This window comes from Pimephales promelas, chromosome 24, assembly GCF_988280905.1.
Source record: "Pimephales promelas chromosome 24, fPimPro1.hap1.1, whole genome shotgun sequence".
Classification (NCBI taxonomy): Eukaryota; Metazoa; Chordata; class Actinopteri; order Cypriniformes; family Leuciscidae; genus Pimephales; species Pimephales promelas.
In genome coordinates, this window is record NC_142792.1 from 3,121,834 (window position 1) to 3,139,825 (window position 17,992).

The 17,992-nt window shown below is 37.7% G+C and overlaps 1 protein-coding gene across 5 annotated transcripts; it reads left to right on the top strand.

Annotated features, from left to right (window-relative positions):
- The first annotated feature begins 10 nt into the window (after nt 1-10).
- Nucleotides 11-17,645, top strand: cpsf6 (cleavage and polyadenylation specific factor 6). 5 transcript variants are annotated; one of them, XR_016150016.1, is made up of 11 exons: nt 11-155; nt 965-1,174; nt 1,770-1,873; nt 3,078-3,223; nt 3,318-3,500; nt 4,418-4,907; nt 5,701-5,805; nt 8,592-8,707; nt 9,551-9,704; nt 10,073-10,364; nt 10,472-17,645. XR_016150016.1 is itself a non-coding variant. In XM_039660575.2 (11 exons), exons 1-10 carry the CDS (start codon nt 96-98, stop codon nt 10,260-10,262), a joined length of 1,758 nt encoding a protein of 585 aa, XP_039516509.2. In that variant the 5' UTR covers nt 11-95; the 3' UTR covers nt 10,263-10,274; nt 16,012-17,645. The 5 variants fall into 5 exon arrangements, 4 of the variants coding, with proteins under 4 accessions (XP_039516509.2, XP_039516510.2, XP_039516511.2 ...); XM_039660575.2 differs by having other exon boundaries at nt 10,073-10,274; nt 16,012-17,645; XM_039660576.2 differs by having other exon boundaries at nt 3,330-3,500; nt 10,073-10,274; nt 16,012-17,645.
- Nucleotides 17,646-17,992: the final 347 nt, after the last annotated feature.

Sequence of the window (17,992 nt, forward strand, 5' to 3'; positions counted from 1 at the left end):
CAGGCAGACTAGTTTTTTCCCCGCTTGCTTCTGACTTCACGAATAGGCGTCTCTCTTCTTCACGCGAAGACCGAGGAGGAGGAGGGAAACAGAAAATGGCGGACGGTGTTGACCACATCGATATTTACGCTGATGTAGAAGAGGAATTTAATCAGGTTGGTTTACTTGATACATATAGATTACCTTAGTAATATATCTCTTACGTGTTGCACATAAAGATTAAAGAGAGTTCAATACATGCAGCTCTCTAACTAAGGAGCTAGGGCGTCTGCTAACTCTAGCAAGCAGCTAAATCGAGCCGCGTTTGTGTAACTTATACGTTAAGATAGAGGTTAAAATGGTTATATATCATATTTGTAGTTGTTTGCCGAAATAATGTCTGTTCTATGTTAGAATGCATTTGGAACGCGTGTTTGTGACGCGAAACGGATTCTGCGGCTCGTGCGTTCATTGTTTGTGGTCTCGTGCAAAAACAACAGGCCTAGCGCGAGGCACAATATCGCGTCAACTGGTCTGGGCACTGGGCAGATTAATATTTATGATCAATAAATGCTGTCTCAAACGTTTTCACGTTTTATTATAAATGAGTGTTGGTTGTTGCAGGTTTTATTTCCCCACAGACTGGGCATTTTAACAAAAAGCTAATTGGATTTGGTAGCAGGAGCTCAAATCAGGGAATCAGATTGATCACGATATTTGTTTTATTCAGAAATATTTACTTTTAAGGTTCTCTTATTGTGTGCTTTATTAAATAATGTCATATGCACTTGCGTGTTTTTCATACAGGGGCCGTATTTTAAACATTTACATTTTATTACCCTTATTTAAATTTCGATTATCTTTATTGATATTACCCATAATAATTTAAATTATGCTTGATTTCTTACAATGTTGATCAGAATTTGCTCATGGTTGAGTTTGTGTCATATTTATGAAATGTTTATTTGTCATTATCTTCAAACAGGAATCAGATTATCCTGTCCATGAGCAGATTGACCTGTATGATGATGTCATCTCGCCATCTGCCAACAACGGGGACGCACCTGAGGACCGAGATTACCTGGATAACTTGCCGGCACCCGGAGGCAATGAGGGCTCCAAAGGAGCTCCACCAAACGTCGTCTACACCTACACTGGCAAAAGAATCGCTCTTTACATCGGCAACCTCACATGGGTTCGTCTTGTAACTCTTCATTTTCAAAATATCTTGACATAATGAGCATTGGCATCTTCACACTATCTTGCTCACAGAATCTATATACACTACTGGTCAAAAGTTTGAAATAAGTTTTACACGCTTTTTAAAAGTTAATTCTCAACAAAGCTGCATTTATTTGATCAAAAATACTTTAAGAACAGTAATATTGCGTAATATTTTTTTTAACAATCTTGAAGAGAAATATTTTCTTTTTTAATATATTATAAAATCTCATTTATTCCTGTGATCAAAGCAGAATTTTCAGAATCATTAAGTAGTCTTCAGTGTCACATGATCCTTCAGATTATGCTGATTTGATGCTCAAGAAAATGTTTCGATGTTAAAAACAGTTGTGCTACTTCATATTTTTGTGGAAACTATGATATTTAGCCTATATGTTTAAGTACAAAGTAGTGCACTGCACACTCATGATTTTTTTTTTTTTGGTTTAATCAAACTTGCAGGGTCATTAACAACTAATATTATCACTTTTGCCTGTAGTGTATATGTATAAATAAATAATATTCTTTTCCAGTGTTCAGATTGTGACGTTGTGCTTTCCTCTTTACAGTGGACCACTGATGAAGATTTGACGGATGCGATTCGCTCCATAGGCATCAATGATGTGCTGGAGATAAAGTTTTTTGAGAATCGGGCAAATGGCCAATCAAAGGGGTGAGTCAATTCTGTTTAATCAAAGCATTAATGTACAGCTCAGCCCTGTTTTGCCTTTCGACTGCATGTCTTTCTAGATATCGGCACCGAACTTAAACAACTCACACTGGTCGACCGCCATCTTTTGATACGTAATGGTTTGGGGTTGATAGTATATTTTAATTGGGACATTTCAAACATATTTGCTGATATTGCATATTTGCTGATATACTTAAAGTCTATAAAGAAGAATGTGAAAACTAATAGATTTATTACAATAGTTATGCTTTCGTTGCTATTTTGGCTGTTGGATCTGTCATTATTTTGTCCTTGTTGGTTTTGTTTATCTAGTATCATGTAAGCAGAATTAGAATTAATAGATAATAATAATAATATTAATTATTATAATAATAATAGACAAAGAGAGAAAAATGTGTTATAATTGAAGGTAGATTATATCTGGTTTGGGCTTGTCGTATGTGTATATGCATGTGTATATATATATATATATATTTTTTTTTTTTCTTTAAGTTTTCTGTTGTTTGTCATTTTATGTTGGTGAGGTCATCTAATTTGTGAATCTTGTTTATAGGAATGGGGTAGGAGCTTATAAGATTTTTTTTCTTCATCCTACTCCTGTTCTTTTTTTTGTCAAGGAATGTACTTTGTGTTGGTTTGATTTGTTAAATTGTTCTTGTGGTATTTTGTGTTGCATTACCATGAAAAGAGAGAATAGAAAATAAATGAAATGAAATATGATCAGCCTCTGTGATTTACACTGCACGTCTCCCTTGAACTGAACTTGCAGCTGCATAACGATAGTAAGCTCTTCTGACCTTCAAGATATAGGTAACAAAGACACAATGCACAATGACACTGTTGGCCTTGCTTTAGCTGCATAATAGTAGTCTGTTCTTTGGCCTTCAGCATGTGATAAATGTTTCAAAACAGGCTATGCCACTATAGGGAGTAGCTAGAAGATTTGATAACTGGATGAGCTAATTAGAAAGTGCCCAACTGTATGTTTTTGGGCAGACTGTCTACAAATAAAGAGGCAAACAGCTGTATATGAGGTCCCTGGTCAAAAACAGTATAAAAATGAGTTGTGCGTGTAATCATTAGTTGTTCTGCTGGCATCTCTGCTTTGTTGTCTCCAAGCTTTGGCATATGAATCTCTGTGTTTTGATCGATTTCGACAACTTCTCATCCGTTCTGTGCTCAACAGGTTTGCGCTGGTTTGCGTAGGTTCAGATTCCTCGTCCAGGAAGCTGATGGATCTGCTGTCTAAACGAGAGCTGCACGGACAAAACCCCATCGTCACCCCTTGCAACAAACAGTCGCTCAGCCAGTTTGAGATGCAGTCCCGAAAAAGTGAGACCGTAATTCGTGGATGATTCGACAGTTTCCATTTCCTTAAATTTATTGATTGAACATGGTTTGTCAACCTATTATTGTGTGTGTGCTGCAATCCCACCAGGCACACAGTCGGGACAGATGTCAGGGGAGGGAAAGGCTGGGCCTCCAGGAGGAGGTCGCAGTGGCTTCCCTCTCGGCAGGGGTCGAGGGCGCTTTCCGGGCCAACCTGGCCCAGGTGGAGACCGTTTTCCTGGACCTGGTGGGCCTGGTGGACCCCCGCCACACTTTCCAGGTAATAATTTCTAAATCAGTTTAGGTAACATTACTGACTAAAATAGTAGAAATTGAAATAATTAAAAAAAATCAAGAAGCACGTACTAAAAAAGGAATTTAGCGGCATGTCATTTCACCAAAGTCAGAGAACTATAAGCTTACAAATGTGGTGTTAAATTGTACAAATATTAACTAGAGCCAGATATTATCGGTATTACCGATATTAGGCATTTTCCATAATATCAGTGTCGGCAGTTATAAATGGCCGATAAATGAATATTTAAAAAATAAAATAAAAACGGACGAAACACGCTTTAATCATCTCTCCCTGGCCTGTTATATTGAAAATGTATGTTTTACAATTTGCAGTATGATGTTATCTATTGCTAAATTATGGCTCATCATAGACTAGCTAACCACAAAGCAAGCTAATACCACTATCATCAGTGGAAGACCGCTAACGTTAACATTAATGAGCTTGGAAACCACAATGAACTTTTTCTGCTTAAATAAAGTAATTATTACTGTATTTATAACTAGCATATCTCTAGTTACAGTCCCTGCATTGTAAAATGTAAGTTATACTTGCGAGGAGTGAACGTTTAGACCTAGAGAAAAGTATCAAACGTATCTTGTGCAGAAAAGTTAGCTTTTCTTTTACACGTGTGTGAAATCCAACAATATTTAATTAAAAAAAAAAATATCGGCCGATATATCGGATTTTAAAACCCAAAAATATTTGTATCGGTTTCGGCCCTCAAAATCCTTTATCGGTTGGGCTCTAATATTAACTTTAAACTCTCAGATAGACTTAAAGAAAATATTTCAGGTCAAAGGGATTTGGCTGAGAAAACGTTTTGGGAATCCCTGCCCCACATACCTTATGCAGTCTTTCCTCAAAATGCAAGTTGTAAATAATTATTTTTCCTCTTGGAGGTATGCAAGGACCACCGCGTCCTCCCTCTGGCCCACCTGGGCCTCCGGGACCCCCTGGCCCCCCTCCACCTGGACAAGGTCTACCGCCGCCTCTCGGTGGACCCCCTCACAGAGGAGACCGCCCTCCACCTCCCGTCATTTTTCCTGGTCAGTTTGGCCAACCTCCAATGGGTCCGATGCCTCCTGGCCCCCCTCCACCAGGATACGGGCCTCCCCCAGGCCCCCCGCCACCTCAGCAAGGTCCACCCCCTCCCGGACCCTTCCCACCCCGTCCACCTGGGCCCTTGGGACCCCCTCTTGGCCTTGCACCTCCACCTCACATGCAGGGACCCCCACCTGGAGGTCCACCACCAGCTCCTCACGTCAACCCAGCCTTTTTCCCTCCACCTGGAAACAACAACATGCCACCATCCGACGGCAGGGGTCCTCCACCCGGCGACCCCTACGGCCGCCCTCCTCCTTATGACCGAGACTACGGCCCAGGTGGCAGGTAATAAACCCCTCACCTTCACTGTACTGTAATTCTCTCCCTGTAATGAGATCTCTGGTGTTATTGGTGGAAACTGTAGTGTCCCATTTGTTGACCATATACTAGGGCTGCAAAAATATTATTTAATTATAATTTATCAGTAAATTGCTATAGCTATTCAAAACATTTGCAATAGTGATTTATTTATTTATTGCTGTTTTTGTTTTAAGCTGCGTTTTTGTTGTGCTTGTTTGTAGGGCTGCACAATTTGGCCTGAAATTGAGATTATCATTGTAACTATAATAACAATAATAATAATACTTTTGATGACTATTTTAATATTTAGTAATAAGTAATTAAATATTCTATTTTAAAATGATATTCAAATAATTACATTGTAACATTAAAGTATTTAAAAATGTGGTTACACTTTCTTTCTTTGACATGTACTTACTATAGTAATAGCAGTAAATTATGCATAATTACATGCAACTAACCCTCAACCAAACCCAATCCTAGCCTATAGTAAGCACATGTTAAGTGAAATTACACTTTAAAATAAAGTTTAACCAACATGTTTTTACCGCACAATTGTGTGCAAAGCTGCTGGTGTAAAAACTATGCCACTCCGAAGAATGCAGTGCATTTAGTTAAATCGCACTAAGCGTTATATTGCGAACTGGGGTTTATTCTAATTAATCGTGCAGCCCTACTGCATACTACTATACTCCAGTATTGGGCAGTGTTGGTAAAAAAAAAAATTGAAATGTGTAGCTTAAACTGACCCTGAATCTCCTCTCTGGCCTTTCTTCAGTAACTTCAGACCCCCTGTAATATGTGGCTTTGAGCCCTGGATAAACGAGGGGTTGGTTGATGTGAAAAACTCTGGCCAGCACTTGCACAATACAAGTGATCAAGGGTTAGTGATGTGACCGTCCGCTGAGACCAGGATCCCGAAATGGGACCTTCGTTTCAGGCTTGTGTTGAGTGTGCAGCATTTCTGCAGTGATTTTTTTTTTTTTTCAACTAGTGATGCACCGAAACACAGAAAACGAAATCCCAATATAAAGTTACAGTAATTGAACTTTATGCTGTTAAAGGGATACTTCACCTCTGGAAAGATGAATGTGTATTTAAAATGGGTCATCGTTTATGCAGAAGAAATGTGAAATTATTTTTGAATTTGGAGCTTTCTAGACTGAGAATGTATTTTTGGCTTATGTGGATGAAAGACAACAACTCCCAGAATTAGTGATGCACCGATGTGAAAATTTGTGGCCGATACCGATAACCGATATTAACATTGCTGTTATGGCCGATACCGATATTTACCGATATCGATATCCCTGTATAGAAAACACATAGCGAGGATTAGGGCTGCACGATATTGGTAAAAAATGACATTGTGATTTTTGATTTTTCTGCGATATATATTGTGATATAAAAACAATTTCACCAGATTACTTGAATTGCTGTATTTGGAAAGAATGAATCATTCTAGAATGACTGGGGTAGTTTTGTCATGGAGTAAATCTGCATAGAAACTAATATTAATAGAATGTTAACAAAATTTGTTAACATTCTATTAATCTATTAACCTTACACTTTACAATAAGGTTCCATTTATTAAAGTATACATTTAATGTGCACTTTAATAAATGGAACCTTATTGTAAAGTGTTTCCGATTTATGTATCTTGAGCTCAGTGTTGGACAGATCAGTTGTTTTAACCATTCATTAAAGTGAATCGGTTCAAAGGAGTCATTAGTTCGCGAATCGGATGTGTCATTAACGGAACCACGGCACACGTTGTGATTATCCAGGCAGTTTAGAACATCGCACGAGATTTGTCTCGACCTATTTTTACAGTCTATGGTCTCGACAGTCGACACAGAAAACATTTCATCAACAGATAGATTTTTTTGGTTTATTGAAAGTGTGGTTTCACAATTCACAACCAGTAGTTCAGAAGAAAAAAACTTCGGTCTTCCGACCTTTTACCGTCGTGTATTCTCAAAGATATTCAGTCAACTCAATTCATAAACATGCGGGAGGGAGGGAGGGAGAGAGAGAGAGAGAGCAAGACATTTTGAAGACGGCGCGCGTGACCGGTGCTTTCACTCTCTCTTGTTCCCTCAGTTAAACAAGCGCAAGACATTTTGAAGACGGCGCGCGACCGGTGCTTTCACTCTCTCCTGTTCCCTCAGTTAAACAAGCGCAGCAGTCACTCATCTACATCACTTACCGGTCAAATATGGCTTTGGCGGGACAAAAATACGCATTAGGAAGGCTGGCAGAAAACAGCTCACCAGTTCCAGTCTTCGTGGCTTGATGTTTAAACGCACTTGCGCTTTTAATACGCGTGCAAAAACAAACATCCCCGCCCCCACACTCACACCTACACGCACGTCAAATACACAGGGATGATCATCGGCCTGTTCACATCGGCCCTATTTTGACATCGGAACGATACCGATGTGTAAAAAATTGACCAAATCGGCCGATATTATATCGGCGGCCGATATATCGTGCACCACTACCCAGAATGCACTTGCTTCGCTGCCATAGGAGGTAACAGGGCAGTAGTTAAACAAGTCTAGGCTACTAGTGAGTCTTCGTGATGAGAAAATGTGTTTCGAGATCGCCCAAAATGTCCGATGTTCGGCTTTTCCATTCTACAGTCGCCATTCATCATGTTTACTGTGGCGAGCGGGACGAGTGAGGGCCGCGGGAGAACGGCACTAGGCCGGTGGGGTGATTACCGATGAGCGACACCTGTGAGACGCACCGGTCTCGTATCTCTCACAGAGGAGCGGGAATTTTCTTAGCAATGTTTAAACGCACATCAACCGATCACTTGTTAAGCGTTCATGTAAATACTACATTCAGATTCACCAATCAGAATGAATTCAGTTTGAAACAAAAGCTGTGCATGTAAACAATGAATGGCGACTGCAGAAAGCAAAATCGATGGCCGGACATGCCCGGGAAAAAGAGGATGGTAACCCCTACTACTCAGTTTTCTCCACAGAACAAGAGCCTGCTAGCTTAGCTTCCAAAAACAGATGACTGACACTGTGTTCATTCTGTTAGTGAGATCCACCCTCTATGGGCGGGTTGAGGACATGCAGGACAGACCCTACAACTGACTGTAGTCTTTAGCCTCTGGCCAAAAAATCCTCCGATGACACAAAGTGACGATTTCTGCATCATCTGAGGATTTTTTCCAGACAAAAAAATACATAAATCGCTCGTCTCAAGGGGATATGAGGGAGGAAAGCATACTACAGGTATTCTACTAATAGAAAGCTTAATGCTAAATCCTGAAGTATCTCTTTAAGGGTCTCGTGTTCTTCGATCATAAATTAGTCCTAGTAAAGTTCTTTGGCAATAAAGTTTAAATATTGCAAAAAATTTTGGTCTTTGTAAAATGCATCCTCACATGCATAAAATAGATGCTTAAAATCAATTATTTTGGCCCTCCAAAACGGTTTCGGCCCAAACCAAAAATATTTTTTATATCTGAATATATTTGGTTGCCGAAATGTTTGGTGCATCGCTATTTTTAACGTGATGCAATGCAATATGATTCAGCGTTAACAGCACTGCTGCACTGTGTGTGAATTTGGCCCTCGGTGCATTTGTTTTATTCTGACTTATGCTTTTACTTTGTGTATCTTAATGCAACTGCTTTTTCTTTTGTAGGGACATGGATGCGTCTCGCACTCCTCTGAGCGAAGCAGAGTTTGAGGAGATCATGAATCGGAACCGAGCAATCTCCAGTAGTGCTATCTCAAGGGCCGTGTCGGATGCGAGCGCAGGTGTGAATGTGATTTTAAGTCAGTTTTGGTTTGTATGGTGGCGGATAAATTGTCTTTTTTGCAGCTGATAAGTTAAATTAAATAAATACTAGAAGTTTTTTTGTAATTTCAAAGCCACATATGATCAAGTTGTTTAATAGGTGCTGCTTGTCATTTTCGAGATTCAAGATGTGGTAATTTATTGAAAGGTTAAATATCCTTCCTTGTCATCATGCCTTTTTTGTCAAATTCAAGGACTGCGTTGTTTTTAATGTTAATATTTAACATTTTTATTTTGTAATATGGCTTGTCTATTTAATGCATCACCTGAATATATTTTCAAATTGTCTTCTTTAAATTTACAAGTCCCCCTGTAGTCATTTTTATTTCTCAACTCATCTTTAATCACCAAAATCAAAGTTTTCCCCCCTCAATTTCATGCCTTAAAATAGCTTGAATATAACTACACCCTTGACTCATTTAGTATATGTGCAGTTCTATGAATATGCAAATAAGCCCCGCCTCCACTCACTCACACCAGCTCAGAGATCCACTCTTTGACAGGATTGGTTGCAAGGTAGATTGTGACGTCAGAAACACCGTGTTTGTGTTACTGCCTTTGGTTCACTGCCGTTTTAAAGGAGAAAATACTCAGCAATGGTGTTGACTTATGAATTTGCTCATGGTTTGTCTTAAAGCATATTAATAACACCACATGGGCATATCAAAAACATTAGTAGCTTGATTTTCACCACAGGGGGACTTTAAATGTTTGTTGATTTTGTTATGACTTCAGTTATTCACTTTGTTCTCACCATGAACTTGACATGGCTTTAAAATAATGCTGAATTATACATTTTTCAGCTGATTACGGCAGTGCTATAGAGACTCTGGTGACGGCCATCTCTCTAATCAAGCAGTCGAAGGTTTCCGCTGATGACCGCTGTAAGGTTCTCATCAGCTCACTGCAGGATTGCTTGCATGGAATTGAATCTAAATCTTATGGATCTGTGTCGAGGTAAATATTTTGTGGATCTGCATGGGATTTTTGTTTTTGTTGTGGATTAATGTTTTTTAATAGCTGGTGTAACCCAGAAAAAATCAGGGATGGGACCCAAATAAGGAACCAAACATGTTCTTTTTCATGCATCCAGATGGAAAAATATAGTCTTGCTCTGTTTTTTTGTTGTTGTTGTTGAATATTAAATTACTTCATGCATTTTTAGTTTGGATCAATGCATTAAATTACTGCATGAATTGTTTCCATTTACATCAATGCATTAATTTAGTGCATGGATTGTAATTTTGCATGCATGAAAAAATGTAATGCATTGCAGCAAAAGTATTTCATGTGGTTTAATATTCTTTAATGCTTTCACCCTTTAGCAGACGGGAAAGGTCTAGGGAGAGGGACCACAGTCGCTCTCGTGAAAAGAACCGTCGGCACAAGTCTCGCAGCCGAGACCGGCACGAGGACTATTACCGGGAGCGTAGCCGCGAGAGAGACCGCCATCGCGAGCGAGACCGTGACCGCGAGAGAGACCGAGAACGTGAACGGGAATATCGCCACCGCTAGTTGGATAGGAAGGTGTGTATCCTGTTTGTTTCTCTGTCTGTCTGTCTTTCTCCTCTTCCTTCAGGATTCAGATCTTATCCTGCAGAGGTTGGGATATCACAGGTAGGTGATCAGAAAAGGTGAGCCTTTGATCCTACAATGTGACCAAGTACTGTAATTTTTCCCTACGGCTAATCTATTTTTTTTTCTCTTTTATTTTATGGATGTAGCATGATCTGAGTACTCGGATCCTTTAAATTTGTGTACCGCTCTTGAAGCCATTTAATGTTCAATATCAGCTCCAGAAACTATAAACTGTCCGGCACTGTTATAGAAAAAAAGTAATTGTGTTGTGCACAATCCAGTTTGTCTTTGGAGGGATTTTATGTGTATTTTAAATGTTATTTAAAAAAAACAAACCGAGAATGCCTTTATTAAACATTGCACTTTAGTGTTTGTCCATTTTAGCTTGAGATTTGCTGCAAGTTTAAAGACTATGCCAATTTTGTCAAGGTCAAACAGAAAGCTACCTTTATCATACTTTGCCTAATTGACTAATTGTTTGATAAAAAAAAATCAGGATGTATTTGCATGTCTTTAGGGTTGCAATTCTGAAATATAAGTTCCACCTGTAATCATAAATGTGAAGAGAATTTGGTTTTAGTTGGATGAGAGAAAATGAATGTTTGTATTTCACATTGAAACATTTACTGATTTCAGTGAATGAGCAAAATCATGTTTCTCAGGTTGTGCATTGACATTCCTGTAGGCAGATTTGATATTGACATAATGGTTTTCCTAGTGTTTAGTTCCACATTGAACTGAATGTTGTGAAAAACAAATGAATGGAGTCAAATTGATCTGCTTTGGCATTTAAAAATGCGTTTGCTGTAGTGTTATGTCAGGTTGAGTTGTGCATGGTGTTGGCCATATCAAATTTTTCCATGTTGTGCCTTAAGTATTTAGTCTTGAACATCTGTACAGTATAATTTCAGAAAAGCATTCTGAATGTCTTCTGTCAGAGCAAGTTAAATGTCTTTGGGTATTTCTGCAAGGTTTACAGTCATATTTGCAGGGTTTTAGTAGTACAGTTTACCCATCTTAAAAGTTAATTTATCTGAGTTTGACATTTTCTCAGTTGACATCAATTCGGTATTCATTTATTTTCCATGTTTGTTAATGTTACACATTAGATAATTCAGATGTAGCAGTTCTTCACCATTTACACCCACTTAGGCATTTGTTTTAACTGTAAAATAAAACTACAGATCTGCAATGTCAGAATGTGGCCCGACTGGGCAAACATTACCTTACATATTCATATATCTCCCTCAGTGCTTTTATGAATGGAGAAGAACTGCTATCACTTTTCCAAAGTGAACATTTTTACGTTTTTCTTTTTTTATTTATTTTTTTTCTATCGGTAAACATACTCATGTTTGTAATGATTTACGATGGCTTTTATTTAATATGCAACCAGTATTTAATAAATATTTTCAAAGTCAGTATTTAAATTTATGTAGCATGTCCTCAGTTCAAACGCTGTTGGTCTTAGTTAAATTTCTGACCGAGACAATTTACTGTCACTGTCTCACTTGTGGCCTGTTGCTTCATGGCTCTGTGTGACTGTTTCCTACAGGCTACATTTTGTACTGTATGTAAATGCTGAGGACACCATAATATCATGTGTGATCCATTGTGAGTGACCTCACATTTGATTTTAGATGCATAGAGACGTTATCACTGTCCATAGACTAAATTATGAAACTAAAACTGCAACAGAAGTTGACTCATTTTTAGAAAATAGATTGCAATCATTGTAAATGCATAAACTTAAGCACAATTACTTTGTCAATTTTGTTTCATGTAATTCTGGCAAGAAAAACTTCCAAATTGTTGTTCTGGCCTCCAAGCCAAAAGATTCTGAAATTGCCAATTTTTTTTTTCTTTTTTCTCTCTGTATTATCAACTGTTAACTTTAATGTACAATCTATAATTGCAGCAACATTAATCAGGGAAAGACTATTGTGTTCAAAAGCCATTAGCTGCAGAATTTACCTTGCACTTTTAATACATGCTGTTTCTCTCATGCCGGGTTCAGACTACATAATATCGGGCCGATTTTGACTTAGGGTGCCGTGGTGTACACACGGAGCAAATGCTTTAAAATCCTTCAGTGTGCAGTGCATAAAAATCTTTACTCAATCTCACCTGATCTAAAATGCTGTCTTTAATGTTGGGTTCAGACTACACAATTTTTTTGTCTGTCACGATATAGGGCCCTATGATTTCCGCGATGACTGAATTATCGCGGAATTTTACATATTTGGTTTGAAATTCTGTTTTTGTGTGGGAGAAGAACGCATGTCTGGTGAAAATGCAGACTGGGGGGAGGAAATCTGGGCGACACAAACCCCCCCATCCCGTCATTTCAGCTACAATGACGAAATCAAAACAATCAAAGCATGGCGAAGCGGCTCTCCTTTCGTCGGCAAAAAGTTAAGAAACTAGTTCGCACGTGACTTATGCAGTGTTTCCCACACATAGACTAATTCGCCGCCACTTTCTGCGTTTCATTTTATAACACCATTTAAAACACGCAGCGCATTCTTTCAGTTGTATTTCTCCGCTCTCCCTCCCTCTCGCTCACATACACACAACGTGCACACTAGAGCCAGACCGATTTATCGGCAGGCCGATATTTGGCATTTTCCAAACTATCGGTATCGGCAGTTATAATGGCCGATAAATCAATATTTCAAAAATAAAATAAAAACAGATGAAACGCGCTTCAACCATGTCATGAGTGTTGGAGTTGTATAGTTTGTCCACCAGAGGGCACTCTACACCATCCCTGTTTGCAACACTTGTCTATAACTGCTGATCCAGGTTGCAGGTATCTTATAAGGCAATGTAGGGACTAAATTTTATTTTATTTATCAGAACTTTAATATTTTTTGATGTTCCTCTGTTCTGCTGTGACGATAAAAGAAACAAGTTTCTTTTTAAAATGCATTATCATATTATTTATTTCAGTTAACTCAAATAACTACAAATAACTAATGTTAGGGAAATCTGTAAATGTTTTGTTGCGCTTTTCTGGAAAAAAAAAATATTTCGGCTGATATATCGGATTTTAAAACCAACAAATATTGGTATCGGCCTTCAAAATCCTTTATCGGTCGGGCTCTAGTCTGAACCTGACATTAAAGACAGCATTTTAGATCAGGTTTGCGTAAAGGTTTTAGAGATTGAGTGAAGATTTTTATGCACTGCACACAAGGTTTTTAAAGCATTTGCCCGGTGCGTACAGCCCTGTTGCATGGGTTTTATTGGGATATTTGGATGTAGTGTCCATCTGAATGGGGTAATCTGCGGAAATGACTGTTTTCCAAGGTTGTTTGTGTAGTTTTTTCTCAAGTAATGGTCCTGACACATTGAACGGTTTAATCCCCACCCCCTTTCCTCTGTTCAGTGTTGATCTTATAAGATTCTGTCACAGGATTGGACAAACTTGTGTTTTTGTGGTAGTTACAGGTTGTACTAATACTTGTCATTCCAAACAAACTAAACTGTGATATCCTTAAGTCAGTCCAAGAGTTTTCATGTGTTAATGTCTAGTTAAAGTCAAATTTAATATTTATGAAATTTCTGTTGTACAATGGGCCGAGACTTATATGAATATGGCTATAGTAAGACACAGGCTAATGTTTTAATAAGAAATCACATCTTCAGTACATTTTATTTCATGTGCATATCTCTTGTGATTAACAACTCAAAAGAATAATTAGTTTCTTAATTATTTGTCCAACCCTGTGTACTGTAAATCCAGTGTCCACCGAATCACTAGAATCAAGCTTGTCGTTCATTTGCTGTTTTTTGTTTTTAATGTAGCTTCTAGGTCACATTATGCATAAACTCAATAGTAGAAAACTGTAGATCATTGCATCTTAAAATTAAAATGCTTTTTGCATTGTGTAATCAAAATTGAAATGTGGATTTGATGCTTATTCTTAGAGGTGCAGTGGACACTGTACATTTTATGTGCTTCACAAAACGTTGTTCTCCATGGGGGAAATAAGATTTTTCCTGTTGTAGCAAAAATACAGAACTCATTTAATTTAGTTTAATTGTAATTAACTAGTTAACTGCTCTAAAGAGACTTAAATGATTGGGAAAAAAATCAGTAAAAGGCATAGTATCTTTAAGTAGTTAACCATGTGTAGATGAGTCGTTAACTCATCATTACCCATGATTGAAGGATTGTTTTGGCGACATTAAATCTGAATGTTCTGTTTTACTCCTTTTTAGATGTGAAAATATGCCATTAGAAATAGATATGAAGTGTAAAAAAATGAGCACTGATCAGACCTGATCACTTCTAGCTTATAGATTTATAGTTTACCTGTGAACTTGATTTTGTGCTAAAAAAAAAACAAACCCTCAATTACTATGAGTTAACCTTGTTGTTTAAAGCCATAAGAGGTCAAACATGTTTTACACCCAGTGAGACAAACCAATCAGCCAAAATGTGTCAAATCAGTGTCATAATGCAGGAATTGCCTTCTAACTTATCGATCTTATGCAATTCAATCGAATAAAGTGACTGCATGTTCTTTTGTTTTGTCATATTCAAAATTGTAGTTGTCTATCCTCATCTTGTTGTAAACCTGTATGGGTTTCTTATTCATTAAATCAGCTAAAATATGCCCTAAAAATTCACAAGTACTTGGAAAATCAATTAGATGCTGATTTGTATGAAGTTGTTTGATTGATTTGTCTCAATTGGACTAAAAGCTACATTTTCATATGACTTTAATACATATTTTGAGAACTGGTTAACTCTTATGAATTACAGTTTTGATGCGATTTATTGTGCGTCTGCATACTTATAAGGTTTCTAATTTTCATTGACTAAGTAACCAGAGTGAAAGTGAAGTATCTGCTCAGTTGTGGTGTTGAGTACATGTGTCATAGTTGTGCATGCCAATGTCTATGCTTTTGTGTCATCTTTTCACATTGTATTGATGCACTGATTCCAGGGGCTTGTCTTTAAATAGTGTTGTATGTTTTTAGCATTTCCAGTTATCACTGACTACATTTACATGTGCACCAGTAATGTGATATTTTCCAGGCCTTAACTGCAGCAAGATGTTATCGTATTAATGCCATTATTCACTTACAACTCACATAAAGTAGGCTTGTTACTGTCTTTTCGCTAGTTCTCTTGTAATCTACCTTTTTTTCCCTGGTGATGCGCCTCAGATGCCTCTATTTCAATGTTTTTGACTATTAATATAGTTCCCCTAATAGTCGACGAGAAGCCAAATTTTAATTAACATTCAAGTCGCTTGTTTCTTCAGGAACAAGTGTTTACATGCCCGTTTAATGCTACTTAAAATCAATATCCACCACATTTGACTACGATTACGGTTGCTAGCTTAAATTGCCTAATTTTTAATGGCAATATCTCATTGCTCACGTTGAGGGTGCATGTGAACGTAGTCACTGTTCTCCCTGACTGCAGTTAATATACTTTTGTACCTAAATTCTGTGCTGATGTGAAACTAGATTATTACATTGACCCTATTTTGCTATAATCAATATGAAAGAAAGTGCCCCTTAGGCTGATGCTGTTATAAATTGATTGAACGTTTGCATGCCTGTGTATGTCTGAGCGTGTGTAGATGTAGAGGGGAAAAACATCTTTGTGTGTTTCTGGGTTCTGTGCCCCAAAACAAACTGCCACCTTCGTTTTGACACCTTTCAGCTGAACGCAAGAGGAGGAGGAGAGACGTCAGGAGCAACGTGGACTCATCCGACAGCATCCCGCGTCGCAGAGCGCTGGACTCCGGACACAAGGAGAGTTCTGTCAAACATTACATACTCACTCTTAATTCCCAACAGCTCTCGTTTTATTTTTTACTTTTATTTGGAAGTAGCTGTGTGCTAAAGTCAGTTCAGCTTTTGACAAATTATTTGCCTGCTCATTCGAAACACAGAAAACTTTCCGACTGCTATAATGTTGTAAATTGTCAGTTAGCTAGATTTGTTTTTATAGGAACTTTCTTCTTTTTTTTTTTTTCCCTTCCCCCTCGTCCATATAATGTTTGTAAGTGTCTTTTGCCTTGATTATTAAATAGAATCTGTGTTGTAATAAAGTGTGTACTGGGGTTGTTGCTTGTTCATAATTTAGGTTTATACTTCCAATCTCCATTTTAGCCAAAATACTTAACTGCTCAGAAATGCATATTTTCCTAAATTTGTCCTACCTATTTTTTTTTTTTTTTTTTAATCTTTACTTTCTATAAATGCTGTGCCATTGTGCCTTTTCCGGTTTTACCCGATTTCAAGAGTTTCCATGCAGTGGTCTCAGTGTTAAAAGTTTTCAAGTTTGGGTAGATTTATCATTAATTTTTCCAAATAATGTAGGGTTTTATCTTTCCATGAAACTTTTCAGTGGTTTTCCTGATTGTAATTGGAATCACACAATTCAAATGTGAAATGCTCCTCTAATTTTTGTAGTCAATTTATTTTTAGAACAAAAATCACGAGTCGTAAATATTACTACAAACTATTCCGCGTTTGTAATGCATTTCCTTTATGCTTATATCCTATGTTCATGTGTGTATATACAGGCCTTTTTGTAATACTGTTTGATTCTGCTAATTTAAAATTTAAACGTGAGATTTATGCATTGTGTGGCTTTATCTCAATTTCTCAACTTGTCTGTCCCTTGTAAAAAGGTTAGTTTTTAGATCTTTAGGTCTCACTTCACTTACGGCAATGTTTGCCAGTGATGTAATGAGCAATGTTGGCGCCTAGACCCATCACTGCTTACTGTAAATATGCAAGTACTTTATTTTGAAACTTTGAATGCATAAATAGATTTGAGAGATGCACTTGGACTATGGGGTGTTTGTCTCACTGACCACTGTGTGCCTGTGCATTGGTCAGGTTTCATCTGTTGAACAACAGAATATAAGATTCATGTGGACACAATTACTCCCTTGTGGCCTGTGTTTTTAATGGTTTTCCAATGCAACCAGAGTAAGTGCAGTGCTAGTTTCTAGTGGTTTTTTTTTTACAACTGAATACTCTGGTGGTGAAGTGGATGAGTGACCATATTGTGGGTTCCTGTTCCCTGGACTGAGAGGTAAGTCGATTTTGTCTTGTATATGTCTTTTTGAAATTGATACGGCTGTGTTTTTTACAGCTCTTTGAATGGACGTTTTGTTGTAATATTGCTAGTTATGCTTCAACTATATTCAGTATATTATGTAATTTCATTAATTGTTCATAGACATTATTGTGGTTCAGTCCACATATTATTAAATTCGTGATTAATGTGGGCTACCTGATTTCAAAATATTTTTGCCAATCAATAAAATTTTCTTAATTTTTTTTCTTGTCTTGTATGTGTTTTCTGTTTGTAGTGCTTTCGGATTAAAGTCAGGAGAGGCAGAATTATTGAATGCTTTTTATTGTAACTTAGTGCATGTACCTGTAAATCCTGCTTTTTCCTGTAGTCCTACGAGAGAGGGGGCTCTGGTCAATCTGGTTAATATTTGGGCAAGTTAAATTAAACGGTTGCTGTAAATATTAGATCTTAAATGTCCATATGAGGGCGCCATTTAAACTCTAATTAAGATGTGTACAATTGCATGATTTCATCAGCAAAAGACGCGTTTCCTGCGGAAATAAGTCACCTAGTCCTGAAATAGGGTAATTGATGAAAAGTTTGATAACCT